The 26,157-nt window shown below is 51.0% G+C and overlaps 2 protein-coding genes across 3 annotated transcripts; one reads left to right on the forward strand and one right to left on the reverse strand.

Moving 5' to 3' along the window:
- Nucleotides 1–733: 733 nt before the first annotated feature.
- UNC5CL (unc-5 family C-terminal like) lies at nucleotides 734–13,057 on the reverse strand. Its single transcript, XM_025383604.1, has 9 exons — nucleotides 13,005–13,057; nucleotides 8,497–8,942; nucleotides 7,687–7,987; nucleotides 6,693–6,955; nucleotides 5,849–5,950; nucleotides 5,494–5,561; nucleotides 4,500–4,600; nucleotides 4,233–4,346; nucleotides 734–2,440 (listed from the first exon to the last, which is right to left on the reverse strand). The coding sequence occupies exons 2-9, from the start codon at nucleotides 8,879–8,881 to the stop codon at nucleotides 2,218–2,220; spliced, it is 1,557 nt and encodes a 518-aa protein (XP_025239389.1). The 5' UTR covers nucleotides 8,882–8,942; nucleotides 13,005–13,057; the 3' UTR covers nucleotides 734–2,217.
- A 2,865-nt stretch (nucleotides 13,058–15,922) lies between these two features.
- Nucleotides 15,923–18,059, forward strand: TSPO2 (translocator protein 2). 2 transcript variants are annotated; one of them, XM_025383932.1, is made up of 4 exons: nucleotides 15,923–16,509; nucleotides 16,697–16,889; nucleotides 17,278–17,419; nucleotides 17,661–18,059. In XM_025383932.1, exons 2-4 carry the CDS (start codon nucleotides 16,717–16,719, stop codon nucleotides 17,856–17,858), a joined length of 513 nt encoding a protein of 170 aa, XP_025239717.1. In that variant the 5' UTR covers nucleotides 15,923–16,509; nucleotides 16,697–16,716; the 3' UTR covers nucleotides 17,859–18,059. The 2 variants fall into 2 exon arrangements, with proteins under 2 accessions (XP_025239717.1, XP_025239718.1); XM_025383933.1 differs by having other exon boundaries at nucleotides 16,449–16,539.
- The last annotated feature ends 8,098 nt before the right edge of the window (nucleotides 18,060–26,157 follow it).

A 26,157-nucleotide genomic window follows, 5' to 3' on the forward strand; every position in this document is an offset into this window, starting at 1 on the left:
TAGTTAGTATGAGTCAGGGCTAAATGTTAAGTCTCCTGATACCCAGTGGGGCACACCATCTCTCAGCATTAGGTGCCAATACATAACATGCCAACTGCGTTTGATGTGAGAAAGGAAGGGTCTGCCTTGTAGGAATCACTCAGCCTGCAACTACCCCAGGATTTCCAAGCCTCCCTTTGCCAGCACTGGAAACCCATTTTGAGAAATTGGAGTTGGGGCCAGAAAGCATTCTATTCCCATCACAGGAATCTCTGTGGCTTCTATTTGCAACTCCAGAAGACGTGAAACTCTTAAAATGATTTTTTCCAGGGTTGGAAGAAACACAATGATGTCTTTGGCTAAACAGTGCCAGGCTACTGCACAGTTCAATCCTGAGCTAAGTGAAGGGGGAAAAGCCCGGGGCACTAATCTGGCATGACTGGCAGTCCCTGGTGGGGTAAGGAGGACAGATGAGAAGGGTAGGAGAGGACGGGTGGCACTAGGGGAACAGGGAAGGGATGGAAGGGCCTGCTTCTGAAGGCTTGCATCTAACAGAAAAGAAGGGAACCTCCCTGACTTACCATGCGGGACCCAGATAATTTTCATACTGGAAGCACAGTCTACAAAATGCTTCCCTCCAACCCATCCCCATAGGTACAATTTTACCAAATAAAATCATTGATACTTACATCCAAATTTGCCAATCTGAGCAAACTACAGTTAGTAACAAAGAAAGGCGATTTTCATATTTTATCATTCATCATAGAAAAAAAGCTTTAATATTTTTTAACTAAATACAGAAGAAAATTGTATTGCCAGAGAGATTGTTTGCCTGCCTTTGAACAAATTAACAACACCTGTTTGCAAACAAAAGCATTTCCAGAATGGAGTCAAACCCTTTATTCTCTGTTCAGGACCCAGCCCATTCACGTCTTTTGTATACAGTATCTAACACATAGTAGGTGCTGAATAAGTATCTGCTGACTGAATAGGGTGCTCTTTCATCCCTATCCTTTATTTCCTGACCCTAAACTGGATCTTAATCCATGGGGAAGGAAAATATCCCCACCCATCCATTCCTAGAGTGGCCCTGTCTCTTTCAACAGTCTTTGACACACAACATTGGTTTAGAGACATATGCCTGAAGGGAAAAGAGGGAGGGTTTCAGACAGAGAAAGAAACAAAGACAGGGCACAGAGACTAGGCAGAAACAAAAAGATCTAAGAGAGAGAGAGAAACAGAAACACAGGTGCAGAGACTGAACAACTGCGGGAGATAGGGACAGAAAAACCAAGTCAGAGAGACTCAAAACGCACACCGTTGGAGATAGAGAGATAAAAGGATTGGGCCAGAATGATCATCTTGAAGTTTCTACTCAGCTTTAATGTTTTCTGATAGAGAAAATGGCAGAGAGAGGGGAAGACAAGACCTGAGCAGGAGGATACAGAGACAAAGGAAGTTAGTAGAGGCAGAGGCAGAGGCAGACAGCCAGGCGTGCCTAGCCGGGAAGCCAAGTCCTACCCAGGCCTCACACCCATGGGGCTGGGCTCCCATGGCCACTCTCGGCTCCTACCTAAGTCCAGCCACCCTCTTCCCCCACCCGCACCTAAAGATCTACAAACCACTCAGCAAGTCAAATCCTCTCTCCCCAATATCCTCCGTGAAGCATTCTCGCTGCTCCAGCCCGCACTCAGCTCTTCCCCTCTGAACTCCTAAAGCCACACACACATCCCCCAACCACAGGTCAGGGCTGTTTTCGAGTTTGCCCCTGGCTGCTATGAGAACATCTTGACTCCTGCAAAAGAACTGTGTGCTTGTCAGGGCTCCAGTCCCTGCCTCCTATATTCCAGTATTCTTCATGACACCAGCCCAATGTCCGGTCTGCCTGAGCGCTCAGTGAATACTCGGGGCCTGACTGGCCCTAAAGTGCACGCGGGGACCGTGGCCGTCCCCTGGTCATTTTCGGCAGCCGGGCCACGCTGAGGCCATCTCCTGGGCTCCTGCGCCCTCTGCCGGCCAGGAGGGGACCCGCACGCGGGACAGATCGCGGCCCGAAGGGCGCGCCTGCTGCTGGGAGGCTGGCGAGGACGCTCCGGCTTCGCGGGCAGCCCCGGGCACCGTCCGAGGGTTCTGGGAAGGGTGGTGGGCACAGCCAGGAACAGCTGCTGTGTTCCTCATAGGCGTGGGGGAACAACCCCTCTCGCCGCCACACCTCCTCCAGCCCTGCCCGCTGGGCGCTCAGAGCTTCTCGTCCAGCTCCAGGCCCTGGTTATACCGGGCGCCCCCGCGCTCGGAGCCTGGGCTGCCGCCGTGGGTCCCGCTCAGGTAGTTCTGGATGGCGGAGGCGCAGTCTAGCCGCTCCATGACGGTCATGAGGTAGTGCAGCTCCTGCAGGCTGCCGTTCTGCTCCTCAAACAACTCCAGGATGGCCGCTGCGGGGCTGCGCTGGCAGGACAGGAACCTGGCCCGAGGCAGGGGAGGAGGAGAAGGGGGAAGGAGCAGGGAGGGGCTCCTTCCCTGCTGCAGGCTCCCTCGGCTGCGCAGCACGAGGTCCATCCCTCCCCCACTCTGTAGCTTTTGTCCTCGTCCTGCTCTTGCTTGCCTTTCAGGGGACAGGGGGTGGGAAGCCCCAGGCCCTTGAAACTTGAGATTGTCCTCGCCTGGAGGCTAACTCTCTGAGCCCTACTCTTCTCTAGGCTTCAGTTGCCTCTCATTAAACTGAGGGCTTAGATAAGAGGACCTCTAAGTTTGCTCCAGCTCTGATGTTCTGTAATTGCCTTCTCTACCTCCCCTACTCCAAATACAGCCCTAGCCTCCCCCTAGCCTCCTAACTCCCTCCTTCCTGCCTCTCTCCTAGGCCACAACATCCTGCTCACTACTAAGGAAACAGTTGCCATAAACCATGGCTTTTTATCACGATCCTCCCGTCCACAAAAACCTTCCAGAGTCTCTCACTTCCTAACCAGTCCATGCTCCATGAGCCTTTCCGGCTCATCCAGCACCTGGCCTTGCCCTGTCTTTATGCTTTCTCTCCTTTCTCCCATCCTGAACCTCCTTAGCTCAGGCCTCTCCCTTTCTCGTCTTGCAAACACTACACCCACAGCCACCTCTGCTGCTCCCCAAAACAGAATAGCTGATCTCCTCCATCACTTCCTCCCTGAAGCCTTTTCTAGTTCACCCCTCCCAGGTGGAAGAGACCATTCTGCACCCCCCAGTTCAGACTTCTGATCATAACGCCCACAGTTCATTATTATTTTTGCTTCGGCTGTTTTCTGTCTCTCTTCGATGTGTTATACAATACTGGATTCTTACAGGAAGGCACAAGGAACACTTGCCTTTATTTTTCAAGCTCTCTGAACCCCTTACTAGTGTGTGCGCTCCTAGGCGCTGGGACCATGCCTCATTCCTCTTGTATCACAGTGCTTAGTACAGTTTCCAGGGCATAATAGGTACTTGATAAATGCTTAAATGAATGATTTAAAAATCCACCCTGTAGTTGGAGACCAGCCTGGCCAACCTGATGAAACCCCGTTTCTACTAAAAATACAAAAATTAGCTGGACGTGGTGGCGCATGCCTGTAATCCCAGCTACTTGGGAGGCTGAGGCAGGAGAATTACTTGAACCCGGGAGGCGGAGGTTGCAGTGAGCCAAGATTGTGCCATTGCACTCCAGCCTGGGCAACAGAGCAAGACTCCATCTCAAATAATAATAATAATAATAAATAAAAATCCACCCAGTTTTCAGGGTCCAACTGTAGCCCCATCACCTGGATAAAGTCTTCCCTGACCACTGCACTCATAGTGTAGTTTCTGGAGCTTAGCTCGGTATTCTACTGCTTTCTGAGTTCCTTGACAGGGATCATGACTGCACTGTCACCATTATTGCTAACATTTATTGAATTAACAAGTGTCAGGCACCCCGCTACATACTTTACACATATTATCCTATAATCTGTCTTTCTCCTCCTCAGGGCATAGCATGGCAAGCACTCAACATGTACCAAATAACTTCCATGTTAATGGATTCACTGTTAAATGTTAATTGAGCACCTACTATGCACCAGGCATCATTCTAGGTACTGATGATACAGTGATTAATAGAGCTGCCCTTTTATGGGAAATAGGATGGAGAGTAGCCATTCTCTGACTTTTAAGTCACTCCCTTGCCTGTGATCCAGTCTCCAGAGTGTCCTGAGGACCCCCACCCCAGCCCACCCTCCTCTACCATCCACAGACATCACCCCTCTTCCTACCGGATCTTCATGCCGCAAAGCCCCAGGTGAGAGGCTAGTCTGCGCCAGTCATTGCCTGTGATGCTGTTTGGCTCCAACAACATCTGCAGCTGCTCAAAGAGCTCTGGGGGCAGTCTGAGGCAGGGGAAAAGGTGTTCTTGGAAGAAAGGGACAAACAGACCCACTCTGGTTCTCCCATATACACCGTAAATGCTGTAGTCACCCTGTGGGTGCCAGGGTAGGAACCCAACATCCCCCAGGCAACAGCCCAAGCAACCCCCATCTCACCTATTGCATGGGGGCGGCTGGGAGACAGGGGGCGGCGCTGCCCAGGATTCCTCCTCTGATGCCTGGAATCTGAGGATTTCCATATACTTGGTCTCCAAGCCCTGAGTCAACACAGGGCAGGGAACATACTTAGGGGTCACAAGGCATCCCCTTGAGTAAGAAGCTGGAGTCCTGCCTCCATTCCTCATGTCTCTCCTTCAGTCTGTCACTTAGAGCCACCTTACCAGGAGATATAACCCCACTCCACCCAGCACCCTCTACCCGCTGTCTCCCTGACTTCAGAACCCCACCTTCAGCCTTATGTTTGCCCACTGAGCTCTTTGGGAACTGGGACATGAAGACCAAACAGGATGCATCCTGAGCCACCAGGGGAAATCCTGGGAGGGGCCATGGTGCAGTGGGAGGTCATCCAACCATAGAGACACTGATCTCAGCCATATGTTTCCCTTCCTCCATTCCAACCTTCCCTGCCTCTTCTCCAAGTGACAACAGGGTATCTGCCTGCCCTCCAATAAGGTGCCACTATGGTTCCCCAAAGACTCTCAACTCTGATTTCTTCACATCTTCCCTTGGTGCAGCAGGAGAGGAGAGATACCTAACTCCCATCCCGCCTACTCAAGACCCTCTTCCTGGCCACTTCCCACACTGAAAATACAAAACATCGTCTCTCAAATGTAGACAATCAACCTAGAAAGAAACCATATCAACTTGATGCCCCAGTTCTCTGAGTTGGGAGAAGGGGTTAAACTAGGGTTTGGTTCTTTTAGCCTCCCGCTGGATTCATCCACTGACAGACAAGGAGAGTCAGGGATGAGGGTAACTTGGAGCCCAGATGATCTGAGCCCCTCAAAGAGCTGGTATAGGGTCTCTATGGAAAATGCCATATTTACCTATGTGATTAAGACCATAATTACTGGGCACCATACCCTGTGCCCACTTTGCCTAGGAGTCCCCCCAGGCGCTGCCCTTCCTCTGCCCCTCAGCTCCAACTCACATCCTGGAAGGTGTGCATGGTGACAATGATCTCATTGGTTAGTGCTGAACAGTCCTCATTCTCATTGGCTATAAAGAGAAGATGAGAGCATGGCCAGTGAGTGAGGAAATGGCCTGGGGTAAGAGGAGGAGAGGGTAAGGGACTCTATAGTAAGACTTGGAAAATCTGAAGAAGCTGGGGTCCAACACTGCATTTTTCTCTCTGCAAAGATCTGTGTGGCTCCTGGCCTTTCAGGGAAGGTCTGTGTGCATGGCTGCCTCAGGGTCTGCAGAGCTCCAGGGTTACTGGGAGGGGAGAAGAGGAGACGGGAGGGGAAAAGAGAGGGGAGGAGGTACACACAGGGTTCCCGAACTACCTGCTTTTCTCCGGAAGCAGAAGGAGCGGAATGGGCACTTTCCATGCCAGATGTGGAGATGGGGAACCAGCTGGCAACTGCTATCATCCACATTCTCCCAACCTGGCGAGTAGGCAGAGAGGAGAGGGCCTCAGAGAGTGGGGCCTTCCACAAGTATTGAAGGGGGCTGTGGGGAGGCATGAGGACAGAACAAAGGCAGGAGGGTCTCAAGGGGATGGGAATCCCCAGAGCCTGGGCAGGGACCCCAAGAGGGCCCTTGCACTGTAAAAGCCTTCCATCCCTTCCTGCTTCTGTGGGGTATAACCCCTCTCCTCCCGCCTCCCACCTGGCATCACCCTGTCCTAGGAGTGAGTGGCAAGGGCTCAGTAGACAGCAGAGTGGTCAAAGTCCTGGGGGCTCCATGAGGCTACTGCTGGCCCAGAGGTCACAAAGAGACTTGGGGCCTGGTGCGGTGGCTCACACCTGTAATCCCAACACTTTGGGAGGCCGAGACGGGCAGATTACTTGAGGTCAGGAGTTCGAGACAGCCTGGTCAACATGATGAAACCCCATCTCTACTAAAAATACAAAAAAGTTAGCCAGCTGTGGTGGTGTGCGCCTGTAATTGCAGCTACTCAGGAGACTGGGGCAGGAGAATAACTTGAACCCAGGAGGCGGAGGTTGCTGTGAGCCAAGATCATGTCACTGCACTCCAGCCTGGGCAACAGAGCAAAACTCCGACTCAGGGAAAAAAAATAAAGAGACTTGGGGTCCCCAGATCTCCAGATGTCCAGGGGAGCCCCAGAACCCTTCATTCCTGTGGGGCTCCTGATCATCCTTTCGCACAGGCTACTGCCTCCCTCACCCTCTGAGATGTACTTGAGCTTCAGGCACTGGTCACCCCTGGCCCCACTGAAGTCGAAGAGCTGGCAGGGCCCACGCAGGCGCCCACCATGGGGCTGCTCGTTGGTCAGTGCCCACTGCAGGGCACAGGGCGTGTTGTTGAGGAAGTAGATACGCAGCTGCAGGTGGGACTGTCCTGGCGCCAGCGGTGAGCAGAATACGGCCAGCTGCAGCCATTTGCGAGCTTCGCGTCCCACAGGTGCCTCCATCACACAGGTGTAGAGGCTGCAGAGGGAGCCATTGGCAGGCACTCATGTGCAGGGAAGGCTAAGACACCAGCACACTGCCACCAGCCTCCTGCCACCTGAGGGGCCTCTGTGGGGCCTTCAGGGAGGTTCGGAGAGCACTCGAGGGGAGCACTTAGGGAGGAACTGGTGGGGGGGGATGAAAAGTGAGTACATCATGGTGACTGGTGACTGAATGGGGAGGAGAACTGGCAGGGGAAAGAGGGGAAGTGGGCTCAGGGTGACCATGCTTGGGAGGGCACCTGCACATGGCTCTACTCCTGTCAATGGCTAGGAAGGAGGCTGGGAGGCAGAGGACCTAAGACTCTAGAAAGACAAAGAGATGAAGGACAAAGATGGAATGGAGTCTTAGAGAACTGGCACTAAGTTTGGGGACAGTCCTGAAAGAGGCACACAGTAGAGAGAGATAATTTGAGACATAGAGAGAGGTGGAGAAGGACAGGTCCCTTCTAGGTGGAGAGATGGGGCTGAGTCAGACACTTCCAGACAGACAGATACAGCGGTGGGATTTGCAGTCCTGGACATGATTAGTGTGAGAAAAACTGCTACAGACATTAGGACAGAGGGGCCAGAAAGGGTCACCAGGGTATAAAGGATTTGCAGACCATCTTCTATACAGAGAGCTGGAGATAAGGCAGACAGAGAAAGTGGGCAGGAAGACAGTCCCCAGAGAGATGGGTGTGGGAAGACAGGCCAATGGCATGTGCCTACCTGAAGTGGGAGAGGTGGATGCGACACTCATCCCGGGAGGCGTGGGCCCCCGGCTGCCCCAGGGGCCTCCATACCTTGGCATCGAGCAGGGCAGTGTTGCTGCTGTAGGTACGAGCATGGCTGGGCTGCTGGGCACAGTGTTTAAACGTGAGAGTGCAAGGCTTCAGGAAGGAGGCCCCATGGGGGCCACATGCCACCACAGGGCTTACCAGCCCCTGGGCTCGGGACAGTGATGGGGCGTCCGAAAGGTCCCACACCAGGATCAAAGACACCCGCTCCTGGCGGCCCACAGTCACAGCACCTGGGGAGGACAGGGAGAGATGAGATGGGCCTGGTAGGCAGGCACACCCCTGCCCCTGAAAGAGGCCAGGCCAGAGAGAAAGGAGGTGGGGCAGAAGCCCAGGAGAGACGTCCCCAGCAGGGCACACAGGGCGGTGGTATGAACAAGAGTAAGATGACTGTGGAGCTGACTTGTAGTGTAACCCTAAGCAAGACACTCCCCTTTCCACCCAGGCTTTTGCTAGCCCATAGTGTGCCTAGTATGAATTTGCAAATGGTGCTCTTGCCTCCCTTTACTGGAGAATTGTCACAGCATACTGATTCATTAGAACAAGGCACTTTACTTCCACCTGCCAGGAAGTTGTCCTAAAAGATATGTAATATGTCCATCCCTGAAGTCAATAAAACTATACTCACAATACAACAATTATCAGAAGTAAAAAGTGTCTATGAACATTGCTCCCTCAGATGTGGTGACCTGATGTACAGTCTGAGCAACTGTATGTGGAGAAGAGAGCCGGGAGCTGTTACCTGGTGGGATGAGCAAGGAGATGCCTGCATCCTGGAGCATCAGGCAACCGCCGCGGTGATCCACCTCTCGAGCTGAAAACACCAACAGCTTGTGCATCAACTGGCGGACCATGGTCTGGCCTTGAGTGGGTGTGTGCAGCTCCTGATAGAAGGCAGCCATCTCTGGCAGTGTGGCTGGCAGGTGCTGCCTTGAGACCTCATTTTCTGGTGGAGGGGTAGGCTGGGACACTGGTTCCTCTTGACCATTCGGCATCCAGCAGGCCCCCAGTAGCCTTCTAGGGCAGTGCCATCGGAGGCACTGGGCCAGAAGGAGGACACTTGCCACCGGGACCCCCACCAGCAGTAGGAACTGGGAGGGTTGGAATGAATTCTCCTGGAAGCACATTCGCCCGGTCACTCAATGCTGCTGGCTCTCCTTCACCCCTGTGCCAGCCAAAGCCAAAGGCCTGGTAGGGAAGAAGGGGTCAGTGTCAGGGTAAGCCCTTTTAAGTTGTGGAGGTCAAGGCTTGACTTCCACATAGTTGCAAGTTGTCTTCATCCCAGCGCACCCTGCACACTTTAGTCACACCAATTCTTTTAACCTGTCTCTCTTACTCGAGAACCTACCCTGGCTCTCTGTGAACTGCTCTGAAGCAGAGTGAGCTTGGGTTTACAGTTAGAGAACATGAGTTCAAATGCCACCTTGGTCACTATGGCTGGGTAAGTTTTATCACATTGATGTAAGGCAGGACAGCCCCAAAACTGGGGCTTGGCCTAGGAGGGTTTGTGGCTTCACCTAGGAAAGAATTCAAGGGTGAGTCAGTGGTGTTAGACAGCAACTTTCCCTGAAGTGGCAGCGTATAGCAGCAGCAGAGGTATGCTCCCTGCAGAGCAGGGCTAACCCTAGGTAGTGTGCCCAGGGTAGCAGCTTGGGGGCATTTCTGCCATCATATTTATGTCCACTTTTAACTACATGCGATAAGGGGCGGGTTATTCAGAAATTTCTAGAAAAAGGGATGGTAGCTTTGGGTCACTGCCATGGAAAGGGGCAGTAACTTCCAGGCATTGCCATGGCAGTGGTAAACTGTCATGGCACTGGTGGGCATGTCTTATGGAGAGGTGCTTTTGGTGCCTCTTCCCTGTTTCAGCCAGTTTTCCATCTGGCCTGGAATCAATTTCCTCCTCCTGCCTCAATATTGCTTAATGTACCTCAGTTTCCTCATCTGTCCAAATATCTACCTTGATCTACAAATGCTGATACAAAAAAATCTATAAGTGGAAAAAGCAAGTCACAGAGAGATAAAATGTTCTGAGCTCATTAATGTGAAAAACAAAACTGCATATAAATACGTATTTATGGGTTATATATGTAAATGTAAAGGTATAGAGAAAGGTCTGGAGCAGTGGTGTACAATAAAAATATAATGTGAACTACACATGTAATTTTAAATTTCCTGATGGCCACATTAAAAAGAAGAAACAGGAGAAATTAATACATTTTATTTAACCCAATATATTCAAAATGTTATTTCAACAGGCAATCAATATAAAATTATGAGATATTTTTACTTTCTTCTTTCATACCCAGTCTTTGAAATCCATGTGTAACTTATACGAATAGAACAGCTGACTTGGGACTGGCTGTATTTCAAGTGCCCAGTAGCCACGTGTACTAATGAGTCTGGTCTTAGACTGTGCAGGTCTGGAAGGACACACCCCCAAACTATTCCCATGAGTCATGACAAATTGAGAAGGTGGAAGGTGTGAACAAAAACTTTGTATTTTTAAAAATCCTTTTCTCTGTACTTTGAATTTTTCACATCAAGCATGTAGTTTGTATTACCTTTGTAATTCTTTTCTGAAGCTATTAAAAGTGGGGGAAAAGTGCCTCTTTGGGTAATGGTGAGGATGGCATAAGGTCATGTGAAAAGTATTTGTAGATGAGAAAGCACTGTCCAAATGTATGTGTTTCTTTATGCCCCTGCTTCCGCCAGAAAGGCCTGAAGGTAGCTCACAGGGACAGGTGACATAGAGGAGTAACAAAAGCTAAAACTGGAAGCAAAAAAAAAAAAGAAGAAGATGAAAAACAAAGATGCGAGCCTACAGTGAAGCTGGAATGAGGCAGGGCAAAAGCAAACACTCACCTCCTGCTCACCTGGCTACCCAGCCAGGCCACAGGCTGAGACTTCCCAGAAGCTCTTCCTGAGGCCCTCCAGAACCCACCTCCGCCTCCTCCTACTTCCCCTCTTCCAGCCCCTACAATTTCCAACACCCCTGCCCTGCAGCCTGCCCAGGCTTCCCACACCTGCTTAATTCTAGCCTCTGGCTTTTGCTTATGCTGTTTTCTGTTTCTCCACTCACTTGCTCTCCCCACTTGTTTCTTCTCCCTATGTGGACCCTCCCATTCAATAGCGCCTCCCGCTGGCACACCAGCCTTTGACAGCCTCCAGCTCACAAAATCTCTCTCCACAGCCATCCCACCATGCTGAGTCATTCTTGATTATGTGCTGTCATGTGTGATTTTCCCACTCAAATGAACATTTTCTAAGCACTGGCTGTGTATCGGACACTGTGGGAAGTTCAATCCTGCCAAAGATGACGTCTTATTCCGCTCTCAAGAAGCTTCTGCAGAAATGGAATTCATTGGCTTGGTAGCTGAGTTCTGTGAGGCACAACGTCCTCCTTCAGAGCCCTGGGAGGCCCCTCTGGATAACTCACTAGAGACTGCAATGGAAGAGCTTCCAGTGTCCAGTCCTCCCTATGCCCTTCACTCACACTACCCACCTGGAACTGAGGCTTGGCCCACCTTCTTCCTTCCATCCCCAGGACCATGAAAACTAAAGCCCCTTCCTAGTGCCTCTTAGACTGGGGCAGAACCTCCACCGTATCCTCAGGATTGAAGACTGGGGCAGTACCTGTTTCCTCCATGTCCTCACTGAAAGCATGAATAAGAAGCGGGGGATTGGCATTGTTCTCTTTGCCTAAAGAGCCAACCCGACAGACAACGCACTAGCCTTTTTCAACCAGGCCTCTTAGAGGGCACACAGGTGAACCAGGTAAATTGGCAGTGCCCCAAAGCTGATGAGAAGGGGGTTGGAGCAGCAAGCTACCCTTGATGTCCCATCATTCCTTTTGGTTCTTTCACATTAGTAATAATTATAACTCCAACTGTAATAACAATAGCTAACATTGGCAGAGCTTTACTCAATGCCACTGTGTTAAAGCTCTCTCCACGGCTTGTCTCATCTCATCCTCACAGGAGCCTTAGGAGCGAGGTGTTATTTTTATCCCCATTTCACAGATAAGGAATCCGAGCTTTCTCCCCACAGTGAGGATGGATAGGGAATTACTAAACAACTGAAGACAGGCAGGAAAGAGGAGCGAAGATGAACACCCTTCCAGAGACACCCCCTTTCTCTCTCCACCCCTTCTTTTTCCCCAAGTATCTTCCTTTCCTTCTCTAGAAGAAATAAAGTTGGAAGAGAAAGAAGCAAAAGTGAAGTAAAAACAAATAGAAGGACCTAAAGGTACATCCTCAGTTCTGTGGTAATACCTACCCCATCACCCACATCCCCACCCACCAAGGCACCAGTGGCAGGGGATGGAATAGCTAAAGGAATGAAAGGAGGGGCCCCACCTCGGTTACACAGCAGTAACCTGCCTGGGGCCACTAAAGACCAGAGTCCAGATCCCCAGTGAGGTGCACCTCACTGGGTGGTGCAGCAGAGTCCCCTGGCTCAACCTCTGACCCTGGAGAAGTTGGCACGCACCACTCCCAAAGCCCCACTGGGCCTCTCATGGGGGCTCCCTCCTTTACCTGGCCTGAAGCAGGATAACTCCTCCTGGGCCAGCCCCAGGTCTCCCAGGCTGACAGCTCTTCCAGGCTGCCCTGGCCCTCACTCCATCCTCCCTGTGGCCCCAGAATGGGGAAAGGTCCCGAGTCTGGTTGAATGGCATCTATAGCACTGCAGCCATTCAAGTGTGACTTGGAGCTTCCCAACCCCATGCTGGACTCCTCATTACCCACTCCTCCAGTTTGTCTTGCCCCAGACCCCAGATCACCCTGGATAGCGGGTCCCCGAAACAAGAGTTCTTTAGAATGCTGCCATCACCTGTCCCTAGGCAGTTGCATCCTCCAGCACAAAGATCCAAACTCCTGCTGCAAAGTTCTGCTCATACCCTTTAAGAAAACTCTCAACCCTTCCTCCACTTCACTGGTTCTCTCTGTGCCTCCCCAATGCCTGATAGATGTCCAGTTACTGCAGAACATAACAAGTACTGGGATAGATGGTCCAAACACAAGTCATGAACAGCATTTGTTAGTATAGTAGACATTTCCGTAGGACACAGATCATCCCAGTGGTCCTCATACCCATTGGCCAAGTCCCATTTTCCTCCCCTCCTCCAGCAGAGGGTCCCTACACTCCAGCAGGTAGGCTGAGCTGGCCTGGCTCCTCCCTGGACCTCCAGGTAACCCCATCGCAATGCCCATCCCCTCTCCAGCTGCCCCAAGGGGGTGCTCACCTTACCGTCTAGGTGGTCTTAGAGGCTGCTGGCTGGTCCAATTCCTTCTCTGAGAAACGGATCAGCCAGACCCAGTCGACAGGCCAGCAGACAAGTGGAGGTGGGCGGGGAATCCAGGCAGGAGTGGCCTGGCATTTCCTGGCAGAGTCCTGCCTCCCAGCTGCCCTAAAGAGGGGTGAAGGAGAATGTCCCTCTCTATTGGCAAAGTCCAGCCCAGGTAAGGGAGTAGCTGAGGATCCCAGAAGTCAGTGACCTTGCCAGTCTAGGTCTGCAAGGAAGGAGGGAGGGAGGGAGACAACCTGGGTGTAGGGGCTGCACCTTGAAACCCCTCCCTACAGTGCCCTCTGCTGCTGAGTGGCTGTCCCCAGCCAGAGGCTATTATTAAATTAAAATGGCAGATAGGAGGAGGAGGGAACTTTCATCTGAGTTTCTGAAACTATAATGTGCCCCGCAGTCACCTGGGAGATCTTGTTAAAATGAAGGCTCTGAATCTGTCGGTCTAGTGTGGGGCCTGAGATTCTGCAGCTCAAAGAAGCTCCCAGCTGATGCCAATGCAACCGGTCCAGGGAGCTTAGAGAGCATCTAGTTCCACCCGCTCCCTGCACAGAGAAGACAATGGAGGCACTGAGAGGGTAAATGACTCACCAGTTGCTGGTGTACCTGAGATGTATCCATATCTGTTCCTTACACCAGGTGCTTTCTACTTCCCCCACCCAAAGTTGGCAGAAACACTACCGCTTGGGAGATGGCTGAACTTTGGGGCCATTTGCCATTCTGAGTTCTGAGAAACTCTGACTAGGAGCGATGGCACCACAGAATGAAAACTCCTTGTGGAGAGGAACTTTTCCCATGTTTTCTGCTGTCTCCTCAGCTCCTGGTACAGCCTGATAGATAGAAGGTGTTCAATAAAGATGTCTTGAATGAATGAGTGAAGAAGTTGAGAGGGAAGAGGATGCATTTTGGATCCAAGTGACCGACACTGAGCCCAGGTGAGCGACAGGTTGGCTATGTAATATTGGGCAAGCTACTTAATTTCTCTGAGCCTCAATTCCCTTGTCTGTCAAATGCAGATAAGAATATCTACCTCGTGTGAGATAATAATTGTCGTTATTGAGCTAATAAATGTAAAATGCCCACCACTGAATGGGTGGTCAATAGATGGTAACTGTTATCACCAGGGTCTGGCCTCCTGCAGTTGAGGAGGCGTGGTGAACGCCCCTAGGCCACTAGTTATCATCTCCCGTAGAAAATAAGTAACTTCCTCTGCTTTTGTCTCAGTTAATAATTCTCTAGCCTCTTGTCTCTGACTGCAATCCCCTCCCCTCTGCTTCCTTCCCTGGTGGAGGTGAGAGGGTGGAATAAACCTCCCACAGGAGCCCAGTACCCCAAAGTGCAGACATGTATCAAAGGAATGGGTAGAGAGCAGGCAACCTGGGAAGCAGACCTCATGCTTAAAGACAAGCCAGGAAGGGTTGCTCAGAACTTTGAGAGGGAACGAAGGGAGTAGGGTAGGGATGTTCGTCTTTAACAAAGCTCTGTTTGAGTCACACAGGAGGCTGGACTTCGCCAACAGATAGGGACACTCTTCCCTACCCCTCTTTAGGGAGGCTGGGAGGCAGGACTTTCTGCCAGGGCACCAGGTCACTCCTCCCTGACTCCCCACCCACCTCCACTTGTCAGCTGCCTTCTCCTCTGAGTCATAAAGTCCTAGGGGTTTGTGAAAGATCTGTCGAGCTAGGGTTCTAAGCCAGGAAGGTCATGCCAACCAGGAGGCTATAACGGGGGGCTGTGTTCATGGATTATGAACTCACTTCCAAAGCTGGTGCTTGCCGCTCTTGGGGACAATCCCAATTATAAGGAGGCTCCTGGAGAAATCTGAAGGCTCATACCACTCACTCCCATGGCCACAGAGCTGTTTCATGGGATGCAGAGACCACAGGCATCAATAGCATTATAACTGGGGGCTGGGCTGTCACAGTAGGGCCAGGTCTCTCAGTGTCAAACCCTCAGCACAAACCCTCAAACATTCCATCAAGGGGTAGCCTCCAGAGGCCAGGCACCAAGGAGAGTCTAGTAGGCCAGGGGGCTCCTCCTGAGAGGAACTCTTTGGGGCCATGAAACAGCAACTTGGACTTCCCAGCCAGTGTCACCACCCTTCTCATCTGAGAAAAGCAGACCAGCTGGGAGCACCACTCCACCCTCCTCCCAGCCCCACCTTCTTCCCAGCCCCACCCTCCTCTGCCTTCCATACATCATATGTCGTCAGGCCCCCCACCAGGAAGGTGTGCTGCCAGAGGTAAGGGGAGCACAGGCCTGGGAACGAGGAGGTACTGGGAGAGGCAGGTGTCAGGAGAAAAGAGGATGGGGGCAAGGAGGGCCAGGGAGGGGGCCTCCACCAGTGGACAGAAATGTAGAAAAACAGGAAGGCAGAAGATGAGCAAATGGACAGTGAGGAGCAGAGAAAGACAAGTAGAAATATGCACAGGTGGGCACACTGCTCAGCTGTGTCCCAGATCCTCCAGGACCAGTGTCCTCGACCCTTGACAGAAAAGGATGGATTAGGGCCGGGCACAGTGGCTCACGCCTGTAATCCCAGCACTTTGGGAGGCCAAAGTGGGTAAATCACCTGAGGTCAGGAGTTCAAGACCAGCCTGACCAACACGGCAAAACCCCGCCTCTACTAAAAATACAAAATTAGCCAGGCATGGTGATGCACGCCTGTAATCCCAGCTACTAGGGAGGCTGAGACAGGAGAATCACTTGAACTTGGGAGGTGGAGGTTGCAGTGAACCGAGATTGCACCATTGCACTCCAGCCTGGGCAACAAGAATGAAACTCTGTGTCAAAAGGGGCCTTGGTTGTAGGAAGGTCTGTACATTGTCCCACATGCAAATGACATGCAAAGCAACATGCCAATCAGCATGGCAGCATTTTAATCAAAGACCAGGCAGTTGTTTCCTTGAAAAGTCAGGCCACAAGAAACCTGAACACTTGTGCTTACATCCTGACACTCTGGGAATGGAAAGATGGAGCAGGAAGCTCATCCCCCCTGGATCCAGGGGTAGAAGAGAGCTAAAGGTTCAGAAAAAGGAATCCACAGTGTCAACAGGCCAAGTTTGAATTTGGGCAGGAGATAAGCCTGGGTGTGCCCCATGAGTGTGCCAGTCTAATATGGTGAGATAAGCCTGGGACAGATGGGCTGCCGTATTTGTGACTAGAAAATAGCCCCCAGGAATCTCTGGCTCCTGCCTTCAGATTGTGATCTTTCCAGGTTGGTAGATCAGCTTAGGTAGAACAGTTCTCAATGAGGGCCAGCTACACACCTGGCTAAGTGCTGCCCACTGTGGGAGGCAGAAAAGCTGGTCACCCGGGACCTTATCTCCAGGAGTCAGAAGCACTTGGAGGAAGGTCTTTCACTCAGAAGCAGTTACCAGTGCTGGGCAGTGTCCTCCAAGTGCCAGAGGAATGCTGTGGAGAAAAGAAGTCCATGGAAGCCAGGAGATGGGCAATGTGGGGCCTGGGGTTGGAGAGAGCTCAGAGGTACAGGACTGGAGCTGGACCAGGGAGAGAGGAAGGACCTCCATGACTAGACCTCCTCTGAGGGGCTCAGGCCAGGAAATGAGTCAGGTTAGGAGGCAGAGACAGACGAGGAGCCGCAGGGGAAGGCTCATCACTAGCGTGTTCTCTGCCTCCCCAGATTTTGCCTCCTCAAGGTGAATGCAGCTTCAAGGGGCCATCTTTGTGCTCCTGCCCCACCTGGGGCCCATCCTGGTCTGGCTGTTCACTCGTGATCACATGGCTGGTTGGTGTGAGGGCCCGAGGATGCTGTCCTGGTGCCCACTCCACAAAGTCGTATTGCTTGTACAGACAGCCATCTACTCTGTCGTGGGGTAAGTACTTGTTTCTCACACATGGCCCTGGTACCCAGTGGGGTGGGAACAAGTCCCCTGTATCTGAATTACTCCCATATATTGGCCTCCAAAGGCAGGCACTTTGGCTTGCCTCTTATGGTGGGTCCTCCAGAAAGTAAGAAACCCTCTATGCCTGCCTGGGGTTCCAATTAGCCCTTCTTCCACCCTCTCTAAGTCTCCCAGCCCCTCCCCAACCTCGCTGTGCCCAGCTCCTCCCACCAACTCCCTCGCTAGCCCTTAAATGATGCGTAGACCCATTCGCCCCCATTTCAGCCCACAAGGGTATCCAAGAGTCCTTATGCCAGAGAGTCTCCTCCATTCACCGTGGAACCTCCCATTGAATGATTTTGCCACCATCTCTCCACAGCTATGCCTCCTACCTGGTGTGGAAGGACCTGGGAGGGGGCTTGGGGTGGCCCCTGGCCCTGCCTCTTGGCCTCTATGCTGTTCAGCTCACCATCAGCTGGGCTGTCCTGGTTCTCTTTTTCACAGTCCACAACCCTGGTCTGGTAAGGCACACGGGGATCAGTAGCAGAAGTAATGGGGGAGAGGGTGAAACCACCTGGGCCCAGAAGCACATAATTTGGCAGAGCAATTGAGTGCAGGCAGGTAATGGATAGGCAGACTTCTCTGCACTTCCATGGTGTGCACAGAGCCCCAGGGACTTAGCTTGCGGCTGGGCTGGGTACTGCAGAAAGGTGGAGGTGCTGGTTCTTGGGCGGCCAGCTGACCCCCGGCCCCTGTGCCCAGGCCCTGCTGCACCTGCTGCTGCTGTATGGGCTGGTGGTGAGCACAGCACTGATTTGGCATCCGATCAACAAACTGGCTGCCCTGCTACTGCTGCCCTACCTAGCCTGGCTCACCGTGACTTCAGCCCTCACCTACCACCTGTGGAGGGACAGCCTTTGTCCAGTGCACCAGCCTCAACCCACGGAGAAGAGCGACTGAGGCCTTAGGGCACGGGAGAGGAGGGACGGCCAGGGTGGGGAGGAAGAGTCTGCAAGCAGGGCTGTGGAGCTAGGGTTCACCCCAATGGGACCACCCTCCTGGGTTCCCTGGTGCCGTCTTTCCTTAGAAATCAAAGAAATGGGAAAGAGGGGGGAAAGCGATTTCACACTTAAATAATAAAATCCTATTAGTAACTCTGAAGGTATGATGTGAAGTGTGTATTTGAATGCATAATATGATGCCTAGGGCGGCAGAGTGGGATGGAAGCTTCTGGACCTGTGTGTGAGTGTGTGTGCGTGAATGAATGTGTGAAGGCCCATGGGGGAGGGGTGGGCACACCAGCTCACCTCCACTCACATGCCTCCCCACCTGGCATAAAGATTTAGCACTCAGATGTTTAATTGCCTGAAAAACAAAAGGCTTTTAAACTGACAAAAAAGCCAAAACAGAAAAATACACTTTATAAAAAGGGTACTAGAGGGCCAGGCACTGTGGCTCATGCCTGTAATCCCAGCACTGTGGGAGGCCAAGGCAGGTGGATGACGAGGTCAGGAGTTCGAGACCAGCCTGGCCAACATGGTAAAACCCTGTCTCTAAAAACACAAAAATTAGCTGGGCGCAGTGGTGCGCACCAGTAGTCCCAGCTACTCAAGAGGCTGAGGCAGGAGATTCACTTGAACCCGGGGAAGCGGAGGTTGCAGTGAGCCTAGATCATGCCAATGCACTCCAGCCTGGGCAACAGAGTGAGATTCCATCTCAAAAAAAAGTGGGGATACTAATTATACATGTTAAGGTTATATAGTATATATTATACATTAATTTATATATCAGATTTATGATGCAGTATCTCGTTATAACATATACTATTGTTGTATGATATATATGTGATGCATCTCTGATAAATAAGATTATAGACCTCCTTTTTTGCTTTCATATATTCCTATGCTTTCTTTATTTTACATCAATTAATCACTATTAGAATAAGGCAAAGAACATTGAAAAAAAAAGAGATTATGCCTCAGAGTGCTGACAGGTGAATTCATAGGAGCTTCTTATTCAGCCTTCTATCTTGCTTCTCTTTTTCTAAACCTTCTTAGTGGCTTTTTAATTTTTGTCTCCTCCCTTCTCTGATTTTCTTCTGTCCTTGTTTCAAAGCCCTGATGGTGGCAAGGAGTGACTGCCCCTGAGTATGCCTCCTCAAATCTTTAACAAGGTCAGCTGGAAGACCCAGACACCTTGCAGTAGGGGGTCTCCACCTGCTGCATGATGGGATCACCAGCAGTGTTTAAAAATCCTCATCAGCCTCTCCAGGGAGGAGGCCTGAGCATCAACATTTTTAAAACGTCCCAAGACCTCCTCAGGTGCAGCCAAGGCTGAGAACCACAGCTGTTTGGTGCTTTTTAAAAAAATGCATATTCCTCAGACCCCACTCAAGACCCATAAGTGAGAATGTTGTGGGTGGGCTCTTGGCATCTTTAGATTTAAAACCTCCTGAGCACTTCTGTCAGCTGCTAGCTAGTTTGAGTGCTTTGGGCACAGATCATTTATCAGGGCCCGTTTAGCCTTGACAATCTGAGGTTTCGTGAGCTGAGTTTTAGAGCTGAAACAAACTGTGTGCTCTCAGGTGAGAAGCCAGCAGGGCAGCATAATTTGAGAAGGGGAGTGGCTCTTTCCAGAGCTCACCCAAGAGAGGGAGTCTGCAGCCTCCCCTCCTCTACCAAGGGCATGCTCAGCCCAGTGGGTCAGGTCACAGGCACCCCAGGACACAGTGTCCCACCCACCTTTGTATCTCCAGCCCCAGGGCAGGGCAGAGCACAGAGTAGGTGCTTGTATGTTTTTATTTGTTGATTAATTTAATGAATACATGAACACATTGTCATACTTCAAAAACAAATGCTGACCAGCACCCTGCCGCCACCCCTACCCCCACCCCTACTCTGGAACAACTGAAAAAAGAATGGAAAGGCTTAAATCATTTTGGAAACTCCTGGTTCTAATGTGCAACCAAACTGAGACCCGTTGCTGCAGGACACTGCTTCTCAAAATGTGCCCCAGAGACCTCCTGAGACACTTGTTGGGACTCCAGACCCATGAAATCAGATCATCTTGGGGAGTGAGAGCAATAGGGCATGGTGACTTGCAGTTCTGGTCGTGGAGTCAGACCAACCTGGGGTTGGATACTGACTCTGTTATCTATTAACTGGTAACCTGGTGCAACTTTTGGCTATAAATACTGATTGACAGAGGAGAGGCTAGGAACCCACAATACATGGGTTCTTACCCCAGCTCTACTACCATTGTGTGATCTTGGCAAGTGGGTACTCCAGACTTTATCTTCCATTACCATTACTATCATCTCATAATAATATATGCATTGTAATATTTGCTACCAATTTTATTCATTACCAGCTAATTCTAGAAGTTAGGCGGAACCTCCATAAAGATGTACGATGCCTGTGGTATTACTTTGACCTCCCCAAGGCAAGCTGGAACCACTAACCCATGCCTCTAGCTTTGGACTTAGCCCTAGAAGAAAGCTTAATTTGGGCAGTGTCCCAAGCCCTGGGCTGGCATGACTGCCTGATACAGTGAGCCAAGCTAAAGAGATTTTTGGCCATGTGCAGAAACTCAGCATGAAAGGGCAGAATCCCAACTCCAAACTCTTATCCTCTGACTCCAAAGTTGTCCTTAAAATCCCCCTCTGCCCCAGTTCCTTGCTTCCTGAGTGAAGGGAGCCTCTAATCCCACAGTCTCCCAACCTTCATGGGACTCTTGTCTTTCCCCTTACCCACTTCCCAGTTCAGAGCCCAGCCTAGTGGACACCTGCCTTTGGCCCTCTTGTTACTTAAGAGCTGTGCCTAAATAGACTTGGAGCTGCCTCTTCTCTTTGCAAGTGTGTCCCAGGATTCCACCATTCAGATTGTGTGCACATTTTTGTTCTGAGGCAGTATTTTTCCATTTGCCTCTGATTTGGTGAGTCGGAGAGAGACAAGATCATAAGGCTCTGCAGATCTCCCGTCCAGTGGCTGCAGAGCTACTAGGTAAAACAGCAGATCCAGGAGGTGTCATATCTCATTCTTTTGTATCCTAGTCCATCCTTTCCTCCTCTAAATCTTCACTCTTCCTCCACTCTTCCTCACTTTGCCAATTTCTGCAGAATGGAGACATAGAGGGGCTAGGTGAGATGGCAGACTAGTAGGTGTATGCCCAGTGGACAAAGGTTGGTCAGCTGGGCTAGGAACGGGGCAGAGTGCAGGATGTATTTATTCTGCACATCTCTGGCCCCTCCTACCTACAGGCAGGTAGAGCTGCTGCGTAGGAGAAGCCTGGAGGCCCCTGAATGTTGTCAGTTCTGGGCCAGGGCTCCAAAGTCTCTTTTCTTTTGTGAATGGCCACCATCTGCTCTATCTCTTGGGGTTCCCCTGCACCCCAAGCCCAGTTTCAGAGTCTTCCCAGAGGTCCCCTTTCTTGTAGTTCCAGAACACAAGCACACAATCCTTTTAAGGATTTTACCGCTGATTCTCATCAGCAGCTCACAAGGTACTCAGTCCAAAGCCCAACTTTGCTGAGAACTTCCTCAGATCTCCACCTGCCTCTTCTATCCTCAGGTAGAGCCCACCAAAACATTTACCCACCTCCCAGACTCCTTCTCCCCCCACCCCTACAAAGTCGAGGACACGCCATACATTTAGGCTCTTCTTCTGATATGGAAGCCAGGGGAAGCTATCCCTGGTCATACCAGGGCCTCGGTCATATTCATCAGGGCCTCATTTATCCCTTTCCAAGGTCCCATGGCCCACACAGAGATTATCTGCTAAGAGAAGCACCAGAAAATCCCCCTAGCTCTTCCACTTGCACCTACTCCAACACATTTCTCATCTTAAGGGCTGAAATTCTCCTCTCAAAAGTTGACTGTAGTTTGTCACCTCCTCCCAGTAGGTTCTTTGGCCTTGCAAACACCCCTTCAAAGAGGAATACTATTTTTTTTTTTTTGAGTCTCGCTCTGTCGCCCAGGCTGGAGTGCAGTGGCCAGATCTCAGCTCACTGCAAACTCCGCCTCCCAGGTTTACGCCATTCTCCTGCCTTAGCCTCCCGAGTAGCTGGGACTACAGGCGCCCGCCACCTCGCCCAGCTAGTTTTTTGTATTTTTTTAGTAGAGACGGGGTTTCACCGTGTTAGCCAGGATGGTCTCGATCTCCTGACCTCGTGATCTGCCTGTCTCGGCCTCCCAAAGTGCTGGGATTACAGGCTTGAGCCACCGCGCCAAAGAGGAATACTATTAGTCACCTTAATGTCCATGATCCTTATCAGATCACTTTCTTCAAAGACTGAAAGTGCCAGCCGCAGTAGCTGGGCGGTGCCAGGAGTAGCTACTGGAATGGAAACCATGGTGACCAGGACTCAAGTCCCGGGAGTCACCATTTTACCCAGGGTGGCGTGTCCCACATGGCAAGGCAAGGATTGTGTCCTGTACAGAAGACTGTAAACCCTGCCCTGCCCTGTGATTCTGGTGCCTTCTCCAATCCCAGCCTCAGACTCTGGGAGACCCTTGGCCCCCTCCCCTCTTCACTGGCCAAGGCTGCTCAAAGCCCTGGACACCTCGTGTTTATATCAACAGAGCAGTTGCTAGAGGAAGCAGCCTCCTGCCCTCCAGAGGGGTGTCTGGTGCCCGAGGCCTGTTGTTTGTGTACCTTGTCTCAGTAGTGACCGGAGGGGCAGGCACGCCTGGGCTGGGTCTCTGGGGCAACGCACTGTTGGGGTCCCAGCTGTCCCTGCACATAAAGCACCAACTCCATCAATGCACCCCTGAGGTATCCTCTTTCAGAGAGTGAGAATTTAAACCTTCCTCTAGTGAGGCTTCTATTTTCCACCAGCCCCCCTCCTGGCCTCTCTGCTCCCTTCCCAATGAGGGCAGCTCCACGTCCGGCCAAGATCCAAGGAACAACCGTGCCTGACCCTGTCCTCTCCTTCTCAGCCACCTCCTGGAATCTCTGAATGTTTTCTGAAATGACCGTGGGAAGTGGGACAGGGAGAGGCATGCTGCAGTGTATCCCAGGCCTAACCCAGCTCCTTCCAGCCACTGCCATCCCAACAAGAAGGGGGCAAGGACCGGCAGAGACAGGATGGGAGGATTCCAATTTTGGTTTCCATCCCCAGATACTAGCTGTCTGGTGTCTCTTAACCTGTACCCCCACCACACAGAGATATATACACACACACATACACATACATACACACACACACACACACACACACACACACCTTCATGTACCAATTATTTCCTAGAGTCTGTTCTTCCTGCAAGAACTCCTTCTCAGCCCCTTCAACTCCCACTGGTCTCTGTCCTTCCCTTCTCCCAGAGCTGGGCCTCAGGGGTGCTGGCAGCAGTTGAGACTGAATGGTGAAGAAGGTAAAATATGACTCTGGAAGCACATGGCTCTGCCCTCTCTAGCTGCATCACTTTGGGCAAGTCACTTAACCTCTCTGGTCTCAATTTCCTCACCAGAAAAATTAGGATAATAATAGTACCTACCCCAAACATCCTTGTGAGGAATAAATGAGTTAACCTACATAATATTTTAGGGCAATGTCAGGATGTCAGCTCTCCTTGTTACTAAATTCCAGGGAATATGACACAGTAGGAGAAGCATGGAACTTGGGAGCTGACAGATTTGGGTTCAAATCCCAGCACCCCACTGACTCCACGTGTGACCTTCAATGAAATACCTTACTGCCCAGTATCCTCCTGTGCAGGAGGGGGACTATTGATAGAACCTGACCCAACAGGGTTAACACTGGGGATGGGGTGTGCCAGTCCTAAAGAGTATAGAGGCAGCTGTAGGGAGAGGAGTCAAGCTGCTGGCATCTGATCCCCCAGATTAGTTGTTGCACTCTGGGGTGAGCAGGGTAAACTGGTATGACTTGGAAAGGAGAGCCAGAGACCAGCCAGGAATTCAGGCCCCCAGGAGGTGCCATAAATAGCCAGAGCAGATCAGAGGGCCTCCAGGGATGGCAGGTTGGGAGACGAGGAAGGCTCAAAGAAGCAGTGAAAAAGGAAGCTGTCAGTCATCAGTCTGGGGGCAGACCCAGGGCCCTCTCCCAAAGGTCAAAGGGAAAATTGTCTATAAGTAAGAGAGAAGAAAGGGGTCAACTCTTAAGAAAGGACCAGGCTGAGACCACCTGTGCACCATTCACTCTGAGCTGTTGGGAGAGGCAGGAAATTCTCGTCACACCATTCACCTGTGGTCTTCACAAGCCCACTCTGCGCCCTATTTTCTGCTTTTTGACCATTTGGAAATAGAAATCAATAGCACAGCCTGTGTCAGAGATGGGAAAACAGAGGCTCAGAGATGTCAAGTGATTTGTCCAAAATCACACAGTGAATCAGGGGCTAAGATGGGGATATGAACATAGAATATTTTTTGCCTCCTAATCCAGGGTTATACATGACAGCCAAAATAGAAGGCCCTGTCCTCAGGGAGGAAGTCTTTCTTGCAGGAGAACAGTGAACTGAAAGGATCCATCCTCCTTGCTTTCCTCCCCAAGACATTTTACTCTTCCTCCGTTGATCCAGGCATATCACTGTAGCTGGGCCTGGGAAGTGGGAGACGGATGCACATTTATAATGCTTCAGAGATGTTTTATCAAAGGTAGCTGTGTGCAGCCCTGGGACTAGGCTGAACTTGGGCTCCAAAGACCTGAACTCAAAGCCCGTGTGATCTTATACAAATCACTTTACTTTTCTCAGCCACAAGTCCCTAACTTGCAAAATGAGGTCCATAATTCACACCCATGTGAGACTGGTGTAAGGACTAAATGAGATAATGCATGCTTGAGTGCTTGATTAATGCCCCAAATATGATAAAAGCTGGGAGCCCCTGGTGAGGCAGCACCTTATTCATCTCTGTACTCTTGGTATTTACCACAGCACCTGGAACAGAGGAACCTCTGATAAATGTTGACTGAACAAGAAAATGAAGTAAACTCTTTGCATTTAAACGTGGGATGTTTGTGTCATAACACATTCTTTGCAGTTTATCAGCTGCCACTGTCTTTTTATTGTGGACACAGGAACTATTACCTCTACTCTGTGCTTTATTCTCCTGGAAAAATGTTTGAAAAAATAAGATGTGGATAAAAATGCTTTCAGTGGCCGGGCGCGGTGGCTCATGCTGCCCAGCACTTTGGGAAGCCGAGTCAGGCAGATCACGAGGTCAGGAGATGGAGACCATCCTGGCCAACACGGTGAAACCCTGTTTCTACTAAAATCACAAAAATCAGCCGGGTGTGGTGGCACACACCAGTAGTCCCAGCTACTTGGGAGGCTGAGGCAGGAGAATCACTTGAACCCGGGAGGCGGAGGTTGCAGTGAGCCAAGATCGTGCCATTGCATTCCAGTCTGGCGACAAAGTGAGACTCCATCTCAAAAAAAAAAAAAAAAAAAAAAAGCTTTTAGTAGTAAATCCAAAAGGTAGGGGACCATATAATTTATTGTTCACAGCGGGACACCTTTGGGAGTAAAGGGGTGCTATTAGTAATTATGTCTGGACAACAGGAAGAAACCATGAGCATCCTGGCAAACAAAATGCTGGGCATCACACTAACGGAGCACTCTGCTGCTCACTCTCTGGAGGAGGGAGCCCAAATCTTCCAAGCCATCTTGACTCCTCTTCTCTAGTCAGACCCTCTAAAGGGTGCCCTACCCTCTCATCTCCACCAGCCAAACCCATTTGGAGCTATTTTCAGATCCACTCCCCAGTGTTCTTGGGTTCCTCATTTTCAACCTACAAGTGACCCCGACCCCTTCCTTCTGCTTCCCTGAGAATGGCCTAGAGTGTTTGCACTGCTCTAAACACAAAGACTTTTGCCCCTGCTAAGTACCCATCATGAGAGCTGCAAAAATCATCTAACCATCCTCTGCTGCTGTTCCAGCTCAGGGTCTTTTCTAGGAGACCCCATCATCTCTCTCCGGCCTCAGTAGGTTTCTCATTGGTCCCCTGCCTCTGCTCTTCCCAAGTGCTCAGACCACCTGTCTCATCTGTTCAGAGACAAAGGCTTCCCACCTCACTCAGAGAAAAAGCAAGGTACTTATGACAGCCCATAAGGCCCCAGTCCCTTTTAGCCTTGTTATCTCTTTGGTTTGATCTCTTGGAACTCTCCAGTCACCCAGATGTCCTCACTACTTCCTCAAACACCCCAGGAATGCTCCCTTCTCAGAGCCTTTGCTCACGTTGTTCCCTTCCTTGGAACGCTTTCCTCTTATATATCCAAATGATTAGTTCCCTTGCCTCCGTCACAC

Source organism: Theropithecus gelada, chromosome 4 (assembly GCF_003255815.1).
Source record: "Theropithecus gelada isolate Dixy chromosome 4, Tgel_1.0, whole genome shotgun sequence".
Classification (NCBI taxonomy): Eukaryota; Metazoa; Chordata; class Mammalia; order Primates; family Cercopithecidae; genus Theropithecus; species Theropithecus gelada.